Consider the following 19,575-nt stretch of genomic DNA (forward strand, 5'->3'; position numbering starts at 1 on the left):
ACTAAGTAATTATAAATTTAGAATTATGTTCAGTATCTTCTTAGTATTTAAGAAGCTTAGAATCTAAAATATATGAAAGAAATTTGAAGCAGTTATTATGATCTTAACTTTAGTAAACTTATTAATTAATATTCATCTGTAGTGTGTATGTATGTTTGTTTGTCTTTTTGTTTTGTTTTTTTGTGCCAGTCCTGGGGCTTGAACTCAGGCATTCAGGGCTAGGTATTAGGCTTACTGTGTAACAAAAGACAATGTCTTTCCTTATCCTAAGGAGTTTGGGTTCAATTTTTGGATAATGGGAGTTATAACAGTTTTATATGTAGTGATCAGAATTGAGTTACAAGATAACTCAAATAATGTGGAAATTACATTTAAAAGTAGAAAATTGTTGACAGAGAGGTGATCCAGATGCAGCCATTATTTCTAAGCTAAGATATTGACAGTAGAGAGCAGAAAGTAGATTTGAGATAGAAACTATACATTTTTAATGTTTTGTGAGCAAAGATTCTCTTACCACCAAACCCAGACCTGTAATGTATAAATGAGGAAAGGCTTCATAATTAATATACATGGTCTAAAATATTAATTCTGCTGGTAGTTGAGCTGTCAAGAACAAAATTACCTATGTGCCTTAACTATCACTTATAAGCATTTATTGGAAACTGTGCTGTTACATATTTTATATCATGCTGTTTATAACACAAAGGGAGTAGAAGAATAGAAATGAACAAATAAGAATAAATAATATTAACATATTAATAATGTCACTGGAGGCATGGCTCAACAATAGATACTTAGTTTTTAGAATCAGAAAGCTCTTTAAAATTTTTTTTAGATTTTTGAATGGGAAATTTAATAACTTTATGTTTATTAATTGCCCATTTTTTTGCTATTCCCTTATTTACTTCCCCGAAATTGACAAAATTATTGCTTTATTTCCCCTAAATTTTTAAGGTAAATTTTTGTTTCACTTTGAAATATTAGTTGTATATTCCCAACATTTGTAAGAGATAAATATAGAAAGTAACAACTCTCATATTAAATTTGTACATGCATTTCATAAGATTAACTGAAAAAAGTAATCAGTGGAATGAAAGTATAAAACTTAACTCATACTTAATTCTTACTAGTTTTCTTTTTCTTTTTTTAGCTCATTCATTTATTCAGCAAATGGTTATTGAGCACTTCTAGTGCATGTTGATCACCATGTTAGATATTTTGGATTTAACTATAAAATAGATTTGGCCCTGTGCTGGTGGCTCACTCCTGTAATCCTAGCTACTCAGGAGGCTAAGATCTGAGGATCATGGTTCAAAGCCAGCCTGGGCAGGAAAGACCATGAGACTCCTGTCTCCAATAAACCACCAGAAAACCGGAAGTAGTGCTGTAGCTCAAGTGGTGGAGCACTCGCCTTGACCTGAAGAGCTGAGGGACAGCGCCCAAGCCCAGAGTTCAAGCCCCATGACCGACAAAAAAAAAAAAATAGATGTGGTCTCTCTTCTCATGGAGTTATATAGGCTAGCGAAATACATTATGATAAACTATCTAGAAGTGGTATTTGTTACTGTGAGATTATATAAGGCAACATATTTTTCCCTACTCCAGGTGTTTGAAGAATATTTCACTTAAAAATGAGATGAGAGGCCTATGCTGGTGGTTTATGGTTATAATCCTAGCTACTCAAGAGACATGAGATCTGAGATTTGGGGTTCAAAACCAGTCTGGGCAGGAAAGTCCATAAGACTCCTGTCTCCAATTAAGCACCAAAAAAAGTAGAAGTAAAATTGTGACTCAAGTGATAGAGTGCTAGTCTTGAGCAAAAAAGCTGAGGGACAGAGCCCACCTTAAGTTCAAGCTTCAGAACTTGCAGAGAGAGAGAGAGAGAAAGAGAGAGAGAAATGAGACCTGAAATTTTTCATGCTTTAAATGTATTTTTAATTATGAAAAGTAATATGTTTAATAGGATTTTGTTTTGTTTTGTTTTTACACAGGCAACAAGAATGGGTGAATCAGCAAAGGGAAGAAATTGAAAGGCAAAGGAAACTTCTAGCCAAACGTAAACCTCCCACCACAGCTAATAATTCTCAGGCCCCTTCTACCAATTCTGAACCAAAACAAAGAAAAAACAAAGCAGTTAATGGAGCAGAAAATGATCCCTTTATTAGACCAAATTTACCACAACTGTAAGCCTTTATTTAACATTTTCCTTTCTTAAATTGTTAGTAGTAAACATGAAATGTTACAAAATTGTTTATAATTAAATTAATACTTGCAAAGCAAAAACAAGGACCAGGAAAGAAAAACTGTTGAAAAATTCAGAAGTCCCAAATATTAGAATTCTGCTTTTTTAGCTTTTCTTTTTTTTTAATGCTGGACCTGGGGCTTACACTCAAAGCCTGGGTTCTGTCCCTGAGCAGTTTTGCTTAAGGCTAGTGATCCACCACTCCACTTCTGGCTTGTGGGTGGTTAGAGATAAAAGTCTCATGGAGTTTCCTACCCAGGCTGGTTTTTAAACTGCTACCCTCATATCTCAGCCCCCTGAATAGCTAGGATTACAGACATGAGCCACCAATGCCATACCCTGTTCTTGGTTTTTGACAAAAGGTCTGACTGTTGCCAGGCTGACTTCAAACTTGGTCTTTTTACTTGAGTATCCCTGCCATCCCCTCCTCCATGCTGGAATTACAGGCATGCACCACCATGTCTTTCTACTTCCCTTTGTTTTCTAATTTTCTGTGTTAATGAAGTATTCTTTGTAATTTAAAGGACAAGGTCGTTTAAAAAATAGTTAATTAACATTTGTATTGTAGAGAATAATAAAACAATCATGTATGATCCCAATCCACAAAGAGCACTATCGTTAAAATTTTATTGTACAGAAAAAATCCAGAGTTAGCTAATTTTCTGTTCCAGAAGAACTTTAATATATGTAAGTAAGAAATATATGTTTTTTATGGTACAAGTGTATTCTTTTCTTCTCTGTGGAAGAACAGTGCTTTGAATTTCATCCCCTGCTATACCATTTTGGTTTTTGCTGGCACCTTCCTTTCATAAAATATATGTAAACAAAAGAAAAAAACTGTTAGTTAAGAATCTGTTACCTCTCATTTAGCTCCATCCACATACATACCTGGCACCTGCTCTGTGTTTTCTCTACTGATGAATGGCACTCCATTCTGGCTTTTTCAAAACCTTTTTTCTTTCCTGATTTTCTTAAGCTGTTGTAAGTTTCAGTTGAAACATTTGACTATCAATATGAAAAAGGAAAGGAGGCAGAGATCTGTGGGTCATGGTTCAAAGCCAGCCGAGGCAAGAAAATCCATGAGACTTTTATCTCCAATTAGCCACCACAAAACTGGAAGTGGCGCTATGGCTCTAGTAGTAGAGCGCTCGCCTTGAGCTAAAGAGCTCAGGGACAGTGCTCAGGCCCAGAGTTCAAGCCCCACAACTAACAAAAAAAAAAAAACCAAAAAAAGGAAAAGGGGGCTTTATCTAGGAAATTATTTTTATTTATTTTTATTTTATTTTATTTTTATTTTTGGGGGGTCTGGTCGTGGGGCCTGAACTCTGGGCCTGGGCGCTGTCCCTCAGCTCTTCAGCTCAAGGCTAGTGCTCTACTACTTGAGCCACAGCGCCACTTCCAGCTTTTTTTCTTTCTGCTTATGTGGTGCTGAGGAATCGAACTCAGGGCCTCATGCATGCAAGGCAAGCGCTCTACCACTGAGCCACCTTCCTAGACCAGGAAATTATTTTTAAATTAGCGAATTTTTTGCTTAAGGGAATGGATAAGTGCTGGTATTTTAAAGTATATGTTAGCTTTAGTTCCACCTCCATTGATCCTTTCTGTAAGTCCTACTTGTAGAGCTAATTAACTTTTGTTAGTTTTATACCCTCATCTTCTTCAACTTTAATACTGTAATCTATTTTCATCTTGTAGTCAGTCATTTTTCAAATTCTGTCTTCATAACCCATCCTAGCATTGCTCTGCATTATTTGAATGATACAATTCAGAAGTCTTAATGTGGCCTATAAAGCACTAATGTGGCTTCTTTTGCCCTCTCTAACCTCTATCATTACTCAGACCTCTCCCTGCAGAGCCAGTTTTTAAGTCCTTGTCTTAAATTTGTTTTATCTTTTAATCCTATAATATTTATTGTTCCTGCCTCCTGAAAAATGTCCCCTAATTCTTAAAAGATAACTATTATCTTATCCCTTTGAGAAGTTGGTATGGTATTTTCAACTCTTATTTACAGCATCACCATTCACTTAGTAAATGAGACTGGTACCTTGGGGTCAACTTACGTGTTTCCCTTTCTCTCACTGCCTGTGTCTCTTTCCATAACTGTCATATCTGTTTTCATGGCCATGAGCTCAGTACAGGAATTCTTTATTTTATGTTTGTTTGGTTGTTTTTTTTTTTTACTTAGAATAATATTTCCCATGTTGTCTCATCTTGTGGCTTTCATGTTTATGTTCTACTAGTAGCCTTGAAGATGAAATTCACCTACAGAAGATCCCTTTGTAAATCTCCTTTTTCTCTCTAGCCTGATTTTCCAACATGTATCCAAGTTAAATGGGTAGTTCCTTAAATAAGTTGTACTTTCTCTTTCTGACTTGATTCCTGTGTTGCATGCCTTTCTTATCTCTCTCATTTCCTGTTTATCCTTTCAGACTTTTCACAAATACAGTACTAACTTACTAAGTAGAAAGCCCTCAAATCTCTCTGCCCCGCCCCTAGTTTATCCCATCACTCCTCAGGTGTCCATGACCTTTTCTGCATACCTGTCTGAGTTCTAGCATTTATCTCACTATAGACCCATTATCTAGTAGTTACTAGCATAAATAAAATGGTCAGTAAATACTAAATTTCAATACATAAGTAAGTGTTGGATTAAATTTCATTTTCTTTTCTTTATAGACTCCTGGTTTGTCAGATGTGTTTTACTTAGTAATTCTCTGCTAAAGTGCTGATAGCTTCAACTGTCATTCGTAGTTCTGTCTCATTACTGTTCCATTTCATTGTATATATTGACTTTAACTAACTAAAGTGATTGAATCCTAAGAAAAGCAGATCTAAGTAAGGAAAAGAATCTTAGAAGCACATACACACACATATATATCACAATTTATTGTTTTTAGAGCACAAAGTTTTAGCAGTTCTACTCTGTGAATATCCTCTAAGTACTTCTAACTGTCTAGAAGAAACTAAACTTTGACTTGTGTGCATAATTTTTAATTATACTATGCATTATGAATCTTTAACTATTTTTACTTTGAAATGTACTATTCTTTTAGCAATAGTCTTTCAGTTCATAGGACATCTTTTCATTTAATTATGTCCTTTTCAGATTCTTTAGAAATATTTTATAGTTCTCCATATACAAGTATTTTTTTCTTGCTCAGTTAACTTTGAAGTATTTTATTCATTTGGATGCAGTTGTAAATGGAATTGCTTTTCTATTTTTTTTATTTTTTATTTTGGTTGGCCGTGGGCTTGAATTCTGGGCCTGAGCGTTGTCCCTGAGCCCTTCAGCATAAAGCTATCATTCTACCACTTCAGCCATAGAGCCACTTCCAGCTTTTGCTGTTTATGTGGTGCTGAGAAATCGAACCCAGGGCCTCATGCATGCATGCAAGGCAAGCACTCTACCACTGAGCCACCTTCCCAGCCCCTCTAATATTTTTTTCAGATTGTTTATTTTTGGTATATAGAAACACAGATTTTTGTCCTTTAGTTTCATGCCTTATTTATCAGAAATAATTCTGTGGTGGGTTTTTATATATTTCGTGTTTCTTTTTTTTTCTTTTTTTTTTTTTTTTACATAGAGTCATGTCATCTGTGAATTCAGATAATTTTGCTTCTTTATAATTTGGATGCATTTTTTTTTCCTTGCCTACCTGGTCTGGTAGGACTTCCAGTAGAAATAGAATAGCAATGGAGAGAAGATTAAACCTTATAGTCTTGCTCCTGATGTTAGGGAGAATCAGCCTTTCATTGGTGTTTAAATTTGCCCTTTATAATGCTGAGGAAATTCTTTTCATTTCTAATTGGTTTGAGCTGTTCGAAATTAGACTAGAATGAAGCTACAGTTCATTTTAAAAATGTGACCCACAGTGCATGACTAAGTGTTCCATAAAGGTATTTGATTGTAATAAACATGGGGGGCTATGCTATGCCTCTTAATGGTTTATTTACCATAGCTTGTATTGTTTACTTTGAGGTTAGTTTCCTGATTAAAGTGAATATGAAATGTCTTTAAAAATCACCATTCCCTCTGGGTGCCAATGAATCATACCTGTATCCTAGTTACTCCAGAAGCTGAGACCTGGAGGATTGAGATTTGAAGCCAGCTTAGGCAGGAAAGTCCATGAGACTATCCAAAAATAACCAGCAAAAAGCTGAAATGGAGGCATGGCTCAAGTACTGTAGAGTACCAGCTGTGAGCAGAAAAAGCTGAGTGAGACTAGAAGGCCCTGAACATACATACACACACTCACACAAGACTTGCTAAGTAGCAGGTTGACTTGTTGAGAGACTAGATTTTCTTTTTAAATTAAAATATGTCATAAAAATAATTGTGAGTTAAACCCAAATGTTGGTGGCTTATGCCTATAATCCTAGCTACTCCAGATTGAGATCTGAAGATTGCAGTTCACCCCTCAGTAGATGAATGGATCAAGAAAATGTTATATTTATATATATAGGAATTCTATGCCTCTATCAGAAAGAATGACACCACCTTGTTAGGAAATGGAAATACTTGGAAAAAATTATATTAAGTGGGGGGGCTGGGAAGGGATGTGAAGGGTAAACAAAGGAGGAGGCTGCAATGCTTGATAAGAAATGTACTCATTATCTTGCCCATATAATTGTAACCCCTCTGTACAGTATGTTCACAAAAAATAAAAATTAAAAAAAATTATATTAAGTGAAGTAAGCCATGCCCCAAAGAAACATAGGTCCTATGGTGTCCCTTATCTGCAGTAACTAGTGTATGTCTAGGACAAGCAGAAAAGGTCAAAAGCTATGTACATATGACCATATAAGATGATGCTAAGAGAAATGAACCCCAATATAGGTACACAAGAGGTTTTATCTTTCTTGCTGTTGTTTTTAATGTATGTATAATATACTATGTGATCTTTTTTTTTGTTTGTTTCTTTTGTATTTTCTTCCCCGATGGTATAACCCCTGTTTTCGCTGTATTTGATTCTGGTGCCCTCAATCTTGTATCTACAGTTTTCTAATTTGGGGAGTAGCATGGAAATAATGCTGAAATAAGGATACAGGTTGACCCATTGTAACAACGAGATATACAAGCACTATGTTGAAAATGAACTTTACAACTTGAGATGGGGGGGCAGGGAAGAGTTGGGGAGGTGAGGAAGAAAGGGATGGTAGGAGAAAACAAAGGAGGGGTTAACAATGCTTGATAGGAAATGTACTCTTACCTTACTCATGTAACTAACCCCCCTTACAGTATTTTACAATAACATATATGTATATAATATATATATGATTGCCGTTCATAGTCAGCCCAGGCAAGAAAGTCTGTAAGACTCTTATCTCCAATTAACCACCTTTGAGCTATGGCTCAAATGGTAGAGCCTTGAGTGAAATAGCTAAGGGATATCACCTAGTCTCTTAAGTTCAAGCCCCCCAGTACAGGCACAAATAAATAAATAAAACTTGGGAATAAAAGAATATTGTCCAATTTCTTTTATTTAAATACATAGATTTTTAAAAACATTTTTCATTAATACAAATGGATGGATATCTGAAAAACTCAACTGTGTTAGGTACTTCCTAATTAGAGAAGCACAGAAATGTAAGAAATGGCTTTTTCGCTATGTTGGATTTCTATTACAGTTGATGAGCTAAGACCTTGGAGAGAGACAGAGAGAGAGAGAAACAGAGAGAGAGAGAGTATGTGTGTGTGTGTGTGTCAGTCCTGGGGTTTGAACTTAGGGCCTGGACACTGTCCCTGGGCTTTTTTGCTTAAGACTAGCTCTCTACTACTTGAGCCACAGTGCCACTTCTGGCTTTTTGGTGGGTAATAAGAGGTTAAGAGTCTCATGGACTCTCCTGCTCTGGTTGGTGTCAAACTACTGTCCTTAAATCTCAGCCTCCTGAGTAGCTTGGATTACAGGAGTGAACCCACAGGTGCCCAGTTCTAATTTTTGTTTTGAAATACCTGATTTTGTATACCAGATTGTAACTCAGTAAAAGATAGTGTTTACTTTTGTACAAAAACATCCTATGGTTACTTAGCCTAAAACTAATTTAAGAAAAAAAATAACATGGTTATATAGCTAATTAAACTTCTATTGCATATACACACACACTTTAACAAGCACATACACACACACACACACACACACACACACACACACACACACACACACACACACACACACACACACACACACACACACACACACACACACACACACTACATACACACAGTCTAGAAGCTATTTGCTCTTCAACTTTACTGAACTGTTACTTGAGATATTTAAAGTAGTTTCCAAACCTCATTTTTTGTATCTCTTCTCTCACTCTCTCTACATTCATATTTCAATAGTTAATTCTTTTCCTTGTTTTATTTTTGTATTATGAGACAAAGTCTTGTTATATAGGCTAAGCTGGTCTTGAATTCATAATGTTCCTGCCTTAGCTTGTCAAATTCAGGGAATGTAAGGATTACAGATATGTACTGCTGTCCCCAGCTACAATAGTTGATTCTCTAAATTTGTTATAACCAACTATATTAGCTGTCAACTATGGCTAAATTTGATGAAATCTAGTAGTTGAGTTACTCTAAAACCAGGAAAAGAGTATTAATTGGAAATGTTTCACTTCTTTCACTCTTAGATGTTTTTAGTGGAATACTAAATAGATTTTCTGTATCATTTGAATACTTCCTTTGAATTAGTAAATGTAATTAACATCTAGCTAAAGGGAAATAGTCTTGACACTGTTTTAGAAGGACCTGAACCACACCTGAATTAGCTTTACCATACATCCTCAGAACATTTAAGTAAACTAACAATTATAGGCTAGACTATGATAGACAAAAGAAGTTCTTTCAAAGTTAGAGTATGAAATGAAAGTTGTTTTGTCAGAATGCAGAATTTTTTTCCTTATGACATTCCATGCTGGGTTAGAAGTTACAAGTATGTGCCATCATCTTTGGCTTCAAACTAATTTTTCATTAAGTTGTTTCTTTCCTACCCCTTTGTCCTCTCTCTTGATTAGACACTCAGACAAAAATATAAGAAATTGTCTTATTTTCTATAATCCTTAAGTTCTAAATTCCATAGTACTCATCAAGTAGTTGCTGAATTAATTACTTTGTTTCTAAATATTATGTTTATTCTGAAAAAATATCTTAAAAGTATTTGTTGGATCATATATTTTTAACTAAGACTTTTGTGCATTTTAGTATTTCCATTTGGTCAATTTTACCCTGTTTTGTTGTTAATAAGAAATAATAAGTATTAATTTTAATATAGGATTAAAATTTTGCTTTTGACAGGTTGACTTTGGCAGAATATCATGAACAGGAAGAAATTTTCAAACTTAGACTAGGACATCTCAAAAAGGTATGTAACGTATATATTTAATTATTGTTGTAATTTGTTGCTAGAATTTGTGGTTCTGTATTTTAGGAGCTAAATCTAAACCAAATTTAGAATTTTAAACAGAAAGATGCACTAAAGTTACATTTCATGTTGAGTATACATAACTTTGAGATAATACCATTTAGTTTCATGGATTACATTTTTAATGTGAAATCTGAAATCCCATATTATTTGCATCTGTTTCATAATAAATTGAAATGATTATACATATCAAAGTTACTTCTTTGGCTTAACAGCTTGTCGAATGCTTGCTAGAATGTTTTTTTTTTGTTGTTGCTGTTGTTGGTCGTGGGGCTTAAACTCTGGGCCTAGGCGCTGTCCCTCAGCTCTTCAGCTCAAGGCCAGCACTCTACCACTTAAACCACAGCGCCACTTCTGGTTTTCTGGTGGTTTATTGGAGTTAAGTTTCACAGGGAATTTCATGCCCCAGCTGGCTTTGAACCACAGTCCTCAGATCTCAGCCTCCTGAGTAGCTCGGATTACAGGTGTGAGCCACTGGCGCCTAGCTGCTAAAATGTTTTGGTTAAAATGTGTATGTACACGGAGCTGGTGCTGGTGGCAAACACCTGTAATCTTAAATACTCAGGAGGCTGAGAGTTGAGGTTTGAGGTTTGAAACCAGACAGGATAGGAAAGTCTGTGAGACTGTTACCACTAATGAACTACTCAAAAAAAGCCAAAATTGGAGCAGTGGCTCAAGTGGGTAGAGTGCTAGCTATCCTTGAGCAAAGAGACAGTGTCTAGGCCTTGAGTTTAAGCCCCAGAACAGGCACCCCTCCAAAAAAAAGATGTACATGGAAAATATAAGAGTATCTATTAGTTGAGTACCTATTAGTTATGATGTAAAGTGATATAATTTAGAAAAACTGTTAGGTGTTACTGTAGTTATAATGTATAGTTTTGTATTACAATTCTGAAATTATAATCATTTCATTGTTTTTGTAAGTTAATTTTAGTTGAAATCACTTCTAAGAATTTGAAATAAGAGCTGATTTTTCCTTTCAAAATGGAGTTATTAGCAGATATAAAAATCATTTTTCTTTGTCTCAGTTTTCTTTATTCTGCTTGCCAAACTATTTTAAACTTTTTATAAGTTAAAATATTGATTACATTGAAGGGGCTGGGAAGGTGGCTCAGTGGTATAGCACTTGCCTTGCATGCTCAAGGCCCTGGGTTCGATTCCTCAGCACCACATAAGAAAAAAAAAGCCAGAAGTGGTGCTGTGGCTCAAGTGGTAGAGTGCTAGCCTTAAGCTGAAGAGCTGAGGGACAGCGCCCAGGCCTAGAGTTCAGGCCCCACGACCGTACCCAAAATATATATATATATATATTGATTACATTGAGTCGATGAACTGGAGATTGTGTCTGTAATGTCATCTCTGGATAGGATAATGTAGGACCAAGAAGCACATTTTGCTAGCAGCTAGCCTCATTTTATCTACTAAATTCCTTTTTATCAGTATGCCAGTTTGTTACAGAAGTGTGTGTGTGTGTGTGTGTGTGTGTGTGTGTGTGTGTGGTTGGTTGGTTGGTTATAGAAGTATATATATATATATATATATATGAATATATATAATTATTTGTATTAGTGTCCCTTACTATGCCATGTTTGCTAATCCATTGTTCAGAAAGCGTCAACAAAAATTATTGGAAGAACAAATCCTAAAATGATTTATTTTGGTCTTTTTTTTTTTTTTTAATTTAAGTTCTGTGCTATTGTGATTATTGAGTATTTTAGCTATCTGCTCTTCAAATATGGTAGGCAAGTTTAGTCTGTTTTCCGTAGTAGGTCAAATTAAGGAACAGTAATGACAATGGGCCAGGCACCTAGCTATTCAGGAGTCTTGTGATCTAAGGACCAAGATGTGAAGCTAGCCTAGGCATGAAAGTCTCTAATAAACTTCAAAAAAAAGTTGGAACTGAGGCTGTGGCTCGAATGGTGGAGTGCTAGCCTTGACTACAAAAGCTCAGGATAGCACCTAGGCCCTGAGTTTATTAAGCCCCAGGACTAGCACAAAAAAAAAAGATGAAGAAGAATGGAACTATAAAAAGGAAGAGAAGATTTTTAATACCTAATAAGTCACAAATATTTGTCTGCCTACCTTAATTTTTGTAATGACTCAATGAAGACCTATGCTTCATGTCCTATGTAAAAATTTACCAATTATTTTCTCATCAGTCTTTGATAAAAAGGTATTTAATATGCACTTAGTTACACTGGTAGTGATATGGCTAAATATATACTTAACTGATACTAATTTTTCACACATAATAGCATATTCTTTTTAATGATGAAATTTTGCATCTGCTGCACTTTATGAAAATTTTAAATGTAGTCATATTAGGAATTCAATTCCTAATTGTTACAAGAAATACACTTCTAAAAAAAAGAAATATACTTCTGCAAAAGCCTTTAGAAGAGGATTTGTTTTTGCTTTGGATTGATTGGTGGTTGGTTGATTTTTTCTTTTTTAAAGCTTTCCTGGTACTTTGAAAATACTTGTTGTCTATGAAAAATGCTTTTATTTTCTTAAATGAAGTATACTTATGCCTCTAATTATTATCTAAAAATTTGTGAGCTGTTACAAAATACTTTTATCTTCTTTTCTAACCTCCATATTATCCTCTTCATTTGACCTCTTCATTTTTCATATTTACTTTGTTCTTCCTAATAACTGTCTTTTCCATATTTTTTCATGTTTTCCCCCCAGCTTTTATCAAAGTTTCTGTGCAGTCTTAGATTTCTCACTTTATCTTTTCTTTACTACTTTACAACATTAACTTTTCCTTGATCTTAGTTACTGAATATTTTGGGAGAGTGAATTAACTAATACTGAAATTTACCTTCATGTCTTATATACTCATATTTTCTTCTGAGATACTTTTGTGAAGAATGAAGACATGTATAAAGAAAGTTAATACTAGGGCTGGGAAGGTGGCTCAGTGGTAGAGTGCTTGCCTTGCATGCATGAGGCCCTGGGTTCGATTCCTCAGCACCACATAAGCAAAAAGAAAAAAAGCCGGAAGTGGCGCTGTGGCTCAAGTGGTAGAGCGCTAGCCTTGAGCTGAAGAGCTGAGGGACAGCGCCCAGGCCCAGAGTTCAGGCCCCAGGACCAGACCCCACCCCACCCCCAAAAAAAAGAAAGTTAATACTAATATTTGTAGAGGAAAAAAAACTAACCAAGTACCCTTAGAGAATAACCAAATAGCAGTTGTCTGCTTACAACTAGGTCTTTATTTTAACCTATACAATATAAAAAATAATAAGCACTATTTAACCCACTAAGCACTGGTTTTGAATGCACAGATGAAAAATAGATTATCTTGTTTTCTAAAAAAAAAAACATAGATTGGACAGACTTTTTTGTTTTTGGTTGTGGAGCTTGAACTCAGGGCTTATGTGCTGTCCCTGAGCTCTGTTGCTAAAAGCTAGTGCTCTACCATTTTGAGCCACAGCACCACTTCCAGTGGTTAATTAGAGATAAGAGTCTCATATACTTTCCTGGACAGGCTTTGAACTGTGACCCTCAGATCTCAGCGTTTTGAGTAGCTAGGATGACAGGCGCGAGCCACCAGTGCTTGGACAGCTTTAACACAGAGAGGATAGGCTTAATTCCAGAGAAAGAACATTACCACCTTCATTTTATCAGTTCACTATTGTCCTAGGTTTATTAGGGTGATACAAAGTGATTAGCTTGTAAGTATATAGTTTCTACCATAAGCTAGATCTGGTAAGATCTGATCTGCATTTGATCCACATGGAACCTGCATGGTCAGTCAATTTAGGGTTTAGATTGGGAGCATAGCATGAATTAAAGATCAGTTTATCTGTCTGCTTGTCTGTCTGCCTTTTCCCTCTCTCCCTTTCTGCTTCTCTCCCTCCCTCTTTCCTTGCCTTTCTTCCATTTTCCTTTAATAAACTCTTTACCAAGCCAAGCACTGGTAGCTCATGCCTGTAATCCTTACTACTCAGGAGGTTAAGTTGTGACAATTGCAATTGAAAACCAGACCGAGCTGGAAAGTCTGTGAGACTGTTATCTCCAATTAAACAATAAAGGCAGAAGTGGAAGTGTGACGCAAGTAGAACCAGTGGTACAACAGAAAAGCTAAGGGACAAGGCCTTAAGTTCAAGCACAAAAAACAAACTTTTCAACATAAAACAGAATTAATTAATAGATTAAATTTGTTAGCACTGAAGTACAAGACCTCCTTCATTGAGAAAGCTCAGGCCATATTTACCTAGAAAAGTAAAAGATCTGTTTATTAGTCTGAGTAATTTATAATATGTATTCATAATAATCATAATTGAGCAGGTAATATGAAAATTTTTATTGACCATTAATGAAATGTTAGAAAAGTAATAAATCCAAAGCTGTGAAAGTGTGATAATCAGGCAGAAACCTCCCAAAGTAAGTATATAGCTAGTTGGCTCCAAAAAGTAAATATAAACTTTACTTACAGGCTTATCTGTCTTCTGAGATTAGGGTAGTCATTGTATAGCATCTCTTTTTTCTACTATATCAAAAAGGTTTTAATATTTACTGTTTTAGTTCCTACTTTACGTAGTCATTACTTATTCAGAGTGATATATTTTCCTTGTTTTGCCTAGTATAGGCATTATTCAAGAAAATTAATTTTAGAGACTAGTTTTAATCATTTTTAATCAACATCAATTTTAACTTTTTGAATCCCAAGATCTCCTATATATGTTTTTTGTGAAGTAATATAGGTAGTAAGTGACTTTTCTTACTTCTTTCTGTTATATCATGTGTTTCTTTTCTAGAATTGATTCTTTGTATACAGAAGAATTAATTAACTTGTAGCTTGCATATCTTACAAGTAGTAGTTGTTGCCAAGCATCAGTGGCTCATGCCTGCCATTGTAGCTATTCAGGAGGCTGAGATCTGAATATCTAGGTTCCAAGCTTGCCCAGGCAGGATAGTCCATTAACTACCAGAAAAGCCAGAAATAAAGCTATTTCTCAAATGTAGAGTACTAGCCTTGATCACAAATGCTCAGGTACAGAACTTATGCCTTGTAGTCAAGTCCCAGGACTGGCACAAAAACAAACAAAAAAAGTAGTGTTTGCTTCAACCTGAAGATTTTGAATAATCATGCTATTTTATTTCATCACAGCTAGGATAACATTTAAGTCAATTGTTTTCATATGTTCTTTTTCTTTCTCTTTTTCTCTCATATTTCCTTTCTTGAACTGGACCCATGATTATTATATCAGCTAGAATATATCTTTATTACTAGCTAATATATTGATTTTCACTTCATTTTTTTAAGTAGGTAAAGAAGCACTTGTTTGTAAAACATGTAAATACTTTCAAATAATTTAAGGATTGGAAAGAAGTATTTGTTGGACCGTGCTTGTAATTCTAGGTGCTTGGGAGTTGGAGGCGAGAAGATCAAGAGTTTGAGCCCAGCTTGGGAAGTTAATGAGATCCTGTCTTTAAAACCAGAACACAAACAAAGGCTTATGGATGGGGCATGCCTCAAGTGGTAGATCTCTGCCTAGTATATGATTGGCCCTGTGTTCAATTCCTAGCACTGAAGGGTGGAGGGAAGTTGTGTTCTAAGATAAAACAACTAAGAACCCATTTTATATATCTTCCCTGTGTGGAGTCTAATTTAAAGAAACTAATCAGGTACCATTTCATCCTGTTTTAATACTAGTCTTTGAGAAATTCTAGTTAGGGGAAAATAAGTTACCTTCATAATTTAAGGATTTCTGCTGGGCTGTTTGTATAATCAAATCATAAATGTGGAGCTGAAAACAACTGTGGCTGTTGTCATAGTATCCTAAACTGATGACGAAATTAAAATTTTAAAGTTATTAGGACCAGTGACTTAAGTTACTTGACAGTACTGTCAAATGTATGGTTAGTATATAATGAACAGTAGGAGGTTATGTGTTGCTGCTTTCTAGTCTTCAAATTTTGTGTCTTCTTGATTTTGCACATTTAATTATTTGTTGAGAATGTTTGATATCTCAGTATCAAATACTAAATACTAAATAGGGGTTGGCTTTAATAAGTGTATTTTGTAGTGTGTGAGAAACAGAAAAGGCTGGGAAGAGGGAAAGAAAAAGGAATGTATTTATAAGCCCTAAGTATAAGTGCCAGAAATTTTATTGGAGAAATATAACCAATTTGTAATTGAAACAGGGTTAGTCAAGAATCATCAGCACCGACACCAATTTTTCTTTGCAGACCGAAGGAATTAGCTAAACAATTTACAGTCATCTCAGTCTCTACTAGAACAAAAATCACATCCAACATGCCACCTGACACCATTTCTTTCTCTCTCTCTCCTTTGCTCCTTGCGATGTGGCATTCATCTCTCCTTGTGCCTCCGTTCTGAAGAGATAACAGTATAGCAACAACTCTGCCACTGAAATCCTGTTCTGTGACTGATATTGGCACCTGCAAAGAGAAACAACCAGTAACAGGCAGCGGCAGCATCAGTATTAATCTTCCATGATGAAATCTTTACAGGTCAAGAACAAGTATACAGCTCTTTCCTCACCCCTTCACAGAGGACCATGCAACTAGTTGAAGTGGAAGACAATGAATGGATTGTCTACAAGTCTTTTGAGCAGTGGAGAATACAGGGAGTTGATTTTAGGTGAATTGATCCCCAGATATTCTTAAAGTTTTGTATCCCTCTTAGTTTTTCTTTTTAAAATATCAATGTTATCTAGCAAACCCTTATTATGATCACAGAAAATAAGTTTATATATGTGACATTTCTTGTCACTTTAGGTTTAATTGAAAATTATATGATTATATATGATGAACCATATATAATGCTAGCAGGCTTAATCTTTAAAATGAATCCAGAAGAAATCCTTTGAGAATTCTTCTTTTAAATCCAACCACAGTGTACATTGTTTCTGTACAATGTAACACAAGATGCTACTTGTGTAGGTAGTTTTCAGTGTAATTCTATTAGAAATGCACTCAAAAAGGACACAGCTAAGTCATAAAGAACATTATGAAGTTCCTGACTTCTTAATGTAGTAGATGAGAAAGGTGCTAAGAAAAATGTTTGGAATTCTTCACAACCATTTCTTCTTACAACAGCTTCTTACTTAAAAGAATAATCTATAAAAGATGACTTGCTGCAAGAACACAAAACTAATTGTAAATGGAAGACACTCAGTTGTTTATATTCTACCTCCTTCTGACTTAGGGAATCTAAAAATGTTCCTGGCTCTGATTTTCCACACTTATAATCAAACACCTTAACTTGGTATTAAGTGACCTTAAGTTTTATGGATAAAAAGGGATGTTATTTCCATTTGAATAAGCAATGAAATATAACATTTTGGAAATAATTTTACAAGTCAAATTTCCCATCACTTAAAACAGAGTTTGTTCAATTTAAGTTTGTATGTTTAGTGTAAAGATTTCTATTTCATAAAAAAAAAAAAAAAGAAAAGGTTTCTTGGCCACTAGCCTTTCCCAGTCAAAAACATGTTTATGTCATTTTTTCCCAGTCAAAAACATGTTTATGTCATTTTTGTGTACAGTGCATAGTGAGAGTGTAGAAAATTAAGCTATTTCCATTATTGGGAATACTGTTTAAAAAGAAAGAGGGCTGAGAAGGTGGCTCAGTGGTAGAGCACTTGCCTTGCATGCCTGAGGCCCTATGGGTTTGATTCCTCAGTACCACACAAGCAAAAAGAAAAATCGCCAGAAGTGGCGCTGTGGCTCAAGTGGTAGAGTGCTAGCCTTGAGCTGAAGAGTTGAGGGACAGCGCCCAGGCCCAGAGTTCAGGCCCCACGACCGGACCCAAAAAAAAAAAAAAAGAAAGAAAGAAAGAAAAACAACTGTATAATCCACCAGCATTCCAAAAAAGGTTAAAAGGATGTAGAATGCTGAGGGAAAAGGACTACCATATACAGTCCTGAAATGTGCTTGGCTTCAGTACCTCAGTTAGTGTTTAACATTAAGGAATAATATCTGTATAACATAACAGTATGCAAGAAAAATACTAAGTACATTTTTGCCAGTCATTAGAATTTTTAGATTTCTTTGCTGCAAGTGATATAGCCGTTTATTTTGTTTAAATAAAATGGAAGAACTCCCAGAGAATTAAAGCCCTTCCTTATTTTAATAGCCATTTATTTTTAATAGCCATTTCCATTTAAGGATTTAAATGTGTTTGTATACATTTGAAGAGAGTAAACCAGTTCTTTCCTCCCAGGGAATGAAGTGTAGAGAGAGGAAACAGCGGTGAAACATTATTAATGAAGGTTCCAAGGATAGTATCTGAGGACTTGAGAGTTTCAGACCTATCAATAATGACCACTTTGGTGATTGGGGGTGATACTGGGGGGAACATTTCAAAACACAAGAATTTCATAAGTTACTTTCGTCTGTATTCTTCCCTTTCTTCCTCTCCCCATTATATACTTAATACTCGAGCAAAAATATGGTTATGGGGCAGCAGTTTTATAACTGACATAAATGCAGGCCTGTTTTGAAGACCTGTTTTTTTGTGGGTCTGGTTTTTTTTTTTGGGGGGGGGGGGAGTCCTGGGGCTTGAACTCCTTTTGCTTGAGGCTAGTGCTCTATCACTTGAGCTACTTCCGTGCTTAACTAAAGAGTTTCATAGGCTTTCCTGCCAGAGCTGTCTTCAAATCTTGATCCTCAGATCTCTGGCTCCTGAGTAGCTACGATTACAGGCATGAGCCACCCAGCCCAACTAATGCAGACCTGTATTACTTAGGTATTTTGTTCATTGTTTGTACTTCTATTGTGTTCATATTTAGGATTTGGGTGGTCATATCAATGTAATGATGTGCAATAAGGACAAATTTGAAGTATGTAATTTCCTCCTTAATTAGTCTTTTTCTTTTGGCACTGCCCTTTCATTAGTTGTTTTCTGTTTTGTTTTAGTTTTTGCCATAGGGTCTTGCTATGTAGGCAGATGGGCTTTAAACTCTTAATCTTCCTTCCCCAGCCTTCCTAGTGCTGGGATTACAGGTGCACATCACTCTACCAGGCTTCCATTATCTTAAATAGTGCATTTTGTTACTTTTACCTTTTACTTTTTTTTTTTTTTTTTTTTTATTGTAAAGCTACTATACAGAGGGTTACAGTTACATACCTTTTACTTTTTAAGGTGACAAACTTGGGTGTGTGTCTTTGTGTCTGTGTATATAATGGAGCTTGAACTCATGACCTCATGCTTTTGCTTGTTTTCACTTATAGCTAGTGCTTTACTACACTTTCACTTCCAGCTGTATGCTGGTTAGTTAGAGAGACTCTTGCAGATTTCTCTGCACAGGCTGGGCTTTGAACCTTGATCCTCAAATCTTTATCTTCCTGTATAGCTAGAATTTTAGATACTATCCACTGGTACCTAGCTCCTGATAAAACTTTTTTTTTTTTTTTGCCAGTCCTGAGGTTTGAACTCCAGGCCTGATCTCAGCCTTCTGAATAGCTAGGATTACAAGCTTGAGCCACTACCCCCCCCCCCCCCCCCCCCCCCCGCTGAACTATCTTTCTTGAATCAAGCATTATTGTTTGCTAGCTAGCTAGCTAGTTATCCATCTATCTTTATCTATCTGTCTGTCATTAATTGGTATAGGATTGGTATAGGTATTAGGGCTTGAACTCAGGACCTGGGCACTGTCTTTTAGTTTTTGTTCTCAAGGCTAGCACTTTCCAGTTAAGCTATGCCTCAACTTCCAGCTTTTTGGTGGTTAATTAGAGATAAGAGTCTCACAGATTTTCCTGCCTTGCCTGGCTTTGTCCTTAAATCTCAGCTTTCTTATTAGCTAGAATTACAGGTGTGAACCACTGGCACCCAGCTAGCATTGTTGTCATGATGCTGTTTAATAGTCTATATAACCTATAAGCTTCAGTTGCTTCTATCTTTTTATAATGCATCATGGAGAAATTACTTTCTTTTCA

The 19,575-nt window shown here is 35.6% G+C and overlaps 1 protein-coding gene across 3 annotated transcripts in view; it reads left to right on the forward strand.

Moving 5' to 3' along the window:
* The window catches only part of Tlk1 (tousled like kinase 1), a 116,769-nt gene that overhangs the window by 79,192 nt on the left and 18,002 nt on the right, over positions 1-19,575 (forward strand). For all 3 annotated transcript variants that reach the window (XM_042694050.1, XM_042694052.1, XM_042694051.1), the window contains 2 exons: positions 1,992-2,183; positions 9,540-9,606. In XM_042694050.1, the coding sequence (XP_042549984.1) occupies positions 1,992-2,183; positions 9,540-9,606 (259 nt within the window). The remainder of the gene's footprint in view (positions 1-1,991; positions 2,184-9,539; positions 9,607-19,575) is intronic.

Source organism: Dipodomys spectabilis, unplaced genomic scaffold (assembly GCF_019054845.1).
Source record: "Dipodomys spectabilis isolate Male_0828 unplaced genomic scaffold, ASM1905484v1 ptg000174l, whole genome shotgun sequence".
In the NCBI taxonomy this organism is placed as follows: domain Eukaryota; kingdom Metazoa; phylum Chordata; class Mammalia; order Rodentia; family Heteromyidae; genus Dipodomys; species Dipodomys spectabilis.